This window comes from Parus major, chromosome 3 (genome assembly GCF_001522545.3).
Source record: "Parus major isolate Abel chromosome 3, Parus_major1.1, whole genome shotgun sequence".
NCBI classification, from domain to species: domain Eukaryota; kingdom Metazoa; phylum Chordata; class Aves; order Passeriformes; family Paridae; genus Parus; species Parus major.
In genome coordinates, this window is record NC_031770.1 from 25,101,193 (window position 1) to 25,107,192 (window position 6,000).

Consider the following 6,000-nt stretch of genomic DNA (forward strand, 5'->3'; position numbering starts at 1 on the left):
CCACTCTCCAAACAGAAGCAACTGAACCTAATCCATCAGGAATTACACAACCAATACTAATGGTTGTAAAATTAATTGTAATGAAATATGTGAATGGGATACTTCAGTTAAGCTTTCTCATTTGGAAGCTTCTAAAGATTAGGAGAAGGGGAAAATCTATCATGCATGACCTTGATATTTCTCATCCTGCCTCAGTTTGAGATGTTTGATTATGCAGTTTTACAATGTCATTATATTTTCTCAATTATTTAAATTAACTTTTTTCAGACTTAAATGCTATGCTACACAACAAAACATACACTTCCCCAAGAGCTGCAATGAGTTTCAAGTATTTACTTTCATCAATTACCTTCAAGTGGCATTTTAAGACTTTCTCTATCACTTAATTTGCAACCATGTAAAGCTGCACAGTAAATTTTGGATCTGTTCGAATGATCAATCTGGTTCTTCCCAAAAACTATGCTTCAGAACTGGGAGAAACTCAAAAGGAATATTGAGCCCTATGAAGTGATCTCTCTCCAACTCCCACAATCACAAGATTAGAAGTAGCCTTCAGATATTGAAGCCTGTGCACCATGTTCATTTTTGTCTCTACAGCTGCAGACCTCACCCACAAATGAAAGCTTAACTGTGCATTTGTAATCCCAGAACAAGTGGTAACTCCACCTCCAGTTTAGCTTACAACATGGGGAAAGCAGCTGAAGATAAACTCACAGATAAACTGATGCAGAGATGAAGTGTGCATGGAGAAATTTATACCAAGTCAAACAGTAAAATTTTTCTGTTTACAGAATTTAAGGAGGATTCTCAGTGCTGTACCCACATACTAATGTCTTCCATGTTGCTAGAGGAGACAACATAGTGCCTCTAATTTCCTATAGGAATGTATCTTACACACCAGCCTGGGTAAAAAAAGTCCCATCTTTCCCAAAACTCAAAAAGTAGGTGATGCTCATGTTTTCCCCCGCAGCAGCAGAAAGATTACTTTCTGTAAAACTCTTCCAAATTCCAAACAATTCCAAACATTTAAAAAATTATATTTACAAATTTAGCTATATATTTATTCATATATTATTTATATTTGTCTAAATATATGAAGATAATCACATTTAATTATAACTACTAGATATTTGCCTCCCTTTATCAGAGCCACAATAAGGTAGTTGCTGTGCTTTTTCTATAAAAAGTATTTAATATTTTGTTCTTTCTAAACTAAATAGGCAAAAACTGTATGAAATAGTTCTCAAAGTCACAATCAAAGTATAATGGCAAACTTAAGTGAGTTAGAATTCATTAGTGTACATAAAAGCACTCCAGATCTAACATTAAATTCAGTAAACGTAACACTAAATATACTACCTGAGATCCCAACATGATACACATGACTGCTAAAACAGTATTTGTACTGTTAGCTGTGATCAGCTATATGAAAAGATCACAACATTCAGGCCACTATATAGTTGTTTCAATGAAATAAAGCAGGAGAAGAATTAGCAAGAGAGAAAAATTAATGTCTTTTCATGTAGACTGACAAACCTCATGTTTCTTGGAGAATATCTAAAAAATTGCCTAAGTGATTCATAAGAGAAAACCTTTGCTTTGTACTACACTTAGGATCTTAAGAAAAAACATCACTCAAAAAGGGTGCCAAGCAGTGCAATAGTCTACCCAGGGAACTGTCACCTTCCCTGGAAGTGTCCAAAAGATAGGCAGATGAAGGACCTGGGGACATGTGGTGAAGTCCACCACTTAGTGGTGAAGTTGGCACTGTCAGTCAACTGTTGGACTTGATCTTAGGGATCTTTTCCAACCTTAACACCTCTAAGGTCTGTGGTTTCTTGGGAAGTATCCAGGCATTTTATATCCATCACTAAAACACTTAAAGCAACAACAACAGTGGAGCTTGTGTAACTTTATTACAACAGAGTATTATGAAAAGCAAGTCTATGCCTTCTCTGCATTTGAAGATCCTTTCTCCTATCGTTTTACTAATGTAACTAAGCATTCAGTTCTACATTTTTTTGTCCATTGGTAATAGATTGCAGAGTATGACAGTGTATAGCCAAAAAATAATTCATTTGCAGCTAATCTAAAAAAAAACCTAAAATACACCATTCACTAAGCCATGAATCATTTGGGTCTTTAATTTATGACTTAATCAAATCCATCTCCCCCACCCCCAATTGGAAACCTTTTTGAAAAGGATAATTTGCTCTCCCATCTTACCAACATACTTGAAACACAGCACAATGGATCAAAAGGCAAGAGTTATTTATTACAAGTATCTTCTGTGCTGGTTTTGCCCGAGTTAATTTTCTTCAAAGTGGCAAGCATGGGGAAGTCTTTTGGATTTATGCTGAATACAGTTTTGAAAACACAGAGACAAGCTTGTGAGAGAGCAGGGTCCTGGCAGGCCCTTTAGGGAGCCCAGTGGAGCAGGTCTGCTAGCTTGATTTCATTTTGTTATTGTATTGATTCTCCTTGATTTTTCTCCTCGGCTATACCATGATCTATACACTTTAGGAGCCTAACTGCTCTCCTTCCATGATTTAGAGCCAGACAAGGTGGCCAGCAACAGGAGGGTGTCAAAAGAATGGAGACAACATCCTTTTTCAGAGCACTAACTTTCCCACAGCAGAAAGCTGTAACATCAAATCATAACATCATCACCTACAGTATGCTGAATAAGGTCCCTCCAAGATATCCTGATGTTAACTCAAAAATCTACTCTAAACACTTGTCAGTGGAGAGGTTTGTTGCACCATTCTTGACACTCAGATACTAACAGCAAATTCAGGCTTTTTTTCCCCTAGTGAAGCTTCTACAAGTTCCAGTAAACCATTTGTACCACATACAAATCAGCACACTCCTGAAGTCTGCTCCTGTAGATCTGAAGTTTGTTGTACGGGTCTGCCAGTTGATCTTTAATAAAATTGCATGGCAGGAGAGTGATGACATGTAAGTCAACCTATTTCATGTTTCATAGCAGAGGTGCCCAAGTGAAAGATTAAATTTGTCTTAAATCTGGCTTGCTATGAAATGCTTCTCAACCATTAGGACATGCATCTACTATCCTAACTCATTTTTCAAAGCAGCTTAGATTAAAATCAAAGCAATAATGATGTTTTGATAAAACCTCAGCTTGAATGTGGTGCTTGCTCTTTTACATCTCTAAAGAAGTCAACAGATTTGCAACTTTTCTGTAAACATTACTGTAATGGTAGTCACAGACTTGCCTCTGAACTGACTTTATCATGTTCAATGCTAAAGTGACTATACCAAGCGCATGAAAACAAAGTTATTTTCACAATTTTCTTGCAAAATGCTAGATTATTCCTGTTGGTTTATTTAATCTTAAAACTGTGTGTGTCCTTCCCTACTATTTCAAATAGACTGCATTTCATTCTCAAAATAATCTTGAGACCTGAACAGCAAGTAGAGGAAGCCAAAATGTTCCTTTGCCAGTCTAGTTCTTCAAAGGAGGAAGTTCCAAAAATTAAGGCTTAAGTAAAATAAATAAAAAAATAATTAAAATACTAAAGACAAAAAAAAATAACTCATATGCCTAATACATAAAATTTCAGTTTGTAAGTATTACCTCTGCTTTACACTTAGGCTCTAGATCATCACCTGTGCTCTAGGACACCTAAACACACAGTAGTATTAGAGGGAGATTTTAAGTGGAAACTTAGAAATGAAATTACTGGACAGGAGGAACGTACAAAAAGTTTCAAAAGAGTTTTTAGCATGACCATTGAACAATGCCACATATGACCAAATTTATATCTGAAATTAAGTATAATTTGGTGTAAGAAAAAGGTATTGGGAGGGAAACAACCAATAAGCCCAGCAGTAAGAACCAAAATATCATCACATAGAGCACTTTTAAAGTTCTTTCTAGAAATGGAGCCCTGAGTTCAAAAAAACCAGTTAGTCCTTCACCAAGTCACATATGAATTTCAGTGAATATTATTTCTCACAACAAACAAATTTAGAGAATTAAGCTCCTGGTTGAGTAAAACAAAACTCAGTTACTAGAAAGAAGAAAGGTTTATTGATAATTTGTAGCTAGGTAAATGTGAGGTTCTGTTGCCAACCATAAATCAGATATTCCTGGTTCCTGGTCCTTCTCAAACTAGTCTACTTCATACTTCACACCAACTTTAGCATTTCTCAGCATCTGATACACTTCAATGATTAAAAACCACAGAAAACTATTTATTTTTTTTTAGATAAGACTTTGGCCAGGCTACCAATAAAATAGCCCCAAAGTAAGACTAATAAGCACCGACAGTAGGGAAATTAGCAATAATGTCCTTATTTTGACAGTGAGACTTCCCTCTAGGAGTTCACTATTTCTGACTCTTGTCTTTTCCCATCCCTTCTTCTGAACGAGCTCTGGAACTCACCAAGTCCTTTGCTGAACATATTTATCTATTTGAAATGGCAAAAAACTGTTACAGTTTTCTACCAGGAATTAAGTTACGTTGATTTAGAGGGAGCACCAAAGATATGACATAAGAGACAGAACAACTTGAGCAGCACTAAACCCTTGTATCAGCTCATAAATCTGTATGTGTCTCTAATTGTGTTAATGAAGGTTTATGTCTCTAAACTTCCTGCAGGGCACCAACCACATGTGTTATCAAAACTGCAGCCAGGATGCACACAGGTGAGTAGGACAGGCTGAGCTTTGCACCATACCTGTGTGACAGATGGGAGAGAAAACCATGGCTAAAAAAATTAAGCTGCGCCTCCTCACAAGAGACACAGCAGAGTCTGAGGGCACGAAGAGGAAGCCCAGATTCCAACTGTGCAGCTACTCAGTCATAGAAACACCGACTTATTTAAGTTGCAAAAAACCTCCAAGATCACCGAGTCCGACTGGCGACCGATCACCGCCTTGTCAACTATAACCAGAACACCAAACGCCACGCCCAGTCATTTCTTGAACGCCTCCAGGAACAGTAACTCCACTCCATCACTGCTTATCTCCTCTAGTTTTCCCCTCTTCCTCGACGCCCCCTCCACACGGCGTGTTCCCGCAGAGCCGTGTCACCCGGAGGTCAGGGTTCTGCTCTGAGCCCAGCGTGGCGGAAAACGTGGGCAGCCCAGGCCCTGAAGGCAGCAGGGCTCCCGCACGGCCTTTGCCCTGCGCTCACCCGGAGGTCACGGACACACGGTGAGGCAGCCAGGCCGGCCTGGGGTGAGCTCTGCCTCAGAGCCCCCGGGGCAGCCACTGCGAGCGGCGCCGCAGGGCCCGGCGGCATGGCCGGCAGTGCCCTTGGGCGTGCGGAGCGCAGCCTCAGACCGCCCCGCCAACCCTACCGGGCAGCGCAGCGGCGCGGCGTCTCACCTGGCGGGGCCGGGGAGCGGGGCGGGAGCGGCGGACGGCCGGAGGAGTGGCGGGAGCAGCGGCGGGAGGCGAGGGCGCAGCGCCCGAAGGCGCCCGGCGGAGCTCAGCAGCGCGGCCATGACCGTCCGCAGCACGTGAGCCGCGCGCCGGCGCCGCGCCGCCGCCGGCACCATGTGACAGGGGCGAACCATTCCCCTCAGGGGGGAAGCGCAGGGCTCGGCCTCAGATAGGGCCGGCTCAGGCGGCAGCGCGCTATTAATTCCCACCCCATGCTGTCGATGGGCCGTTCCACGCAGGCCCGGGTTGGGCCGCCCGGCAGCCAACCGGGAGCGGCCCCGGCGGAAGGCGGGCGCGCGGGAGGAAGCGGCGGGAAGCGCTTGGTTTCCTAACGGGCTCTCCTGGGAGTTCTTCCGTGCCGCTCCACGGGACGTGCTGGCCGTGCCTGCCTGGCTCTCCCGGTCTGCTCACCCAAGTGCTGCTTCCCTGCAGCCCGGCGGTACCGCCGCTTCTTCGCTGCCCCTGAGGTGTTCAGAGCGAAAGGGGAGCTGGTGCCGCGCACGCGCGGCCATAAAAATAAAAAAAAATTTAAAAAAATCCCTCATGCGATTCCCTCCGATTAATGGGAATAAACGGTGTCTTGCCCT

General features: G+C 42.6%; 1 protein-coding gene across 2 annotated transcripts in view; it reads right to left on the bottom strand.

Moving 5' to 3' along the window:
* LRPPRC (leucine rich pentatricopeptide repeat containing) overlaps positions 1–5,504 on the bottom strand; it is an 86,018-nt gene extending 80,514 nt beyond the window's left edge. For both annotated transcript variants that reach the window (XM_015622127.2, XM_015622126.2), the window contains exon 1: positions 5,357–5,504. In XM_015622127.2, the coding sequence (XP_015477613.1) occupies positions 5,357–5,475 (119 nt within the window). In that variant the 5' untranslated portion in view covers positions 5,476–5,504. The remainder of the gene's footprint in view (positions 1–5,356) is intronic.
* Between the last annotated feature and the right edge of the window lie 496 nt (positions 5,505–6,000).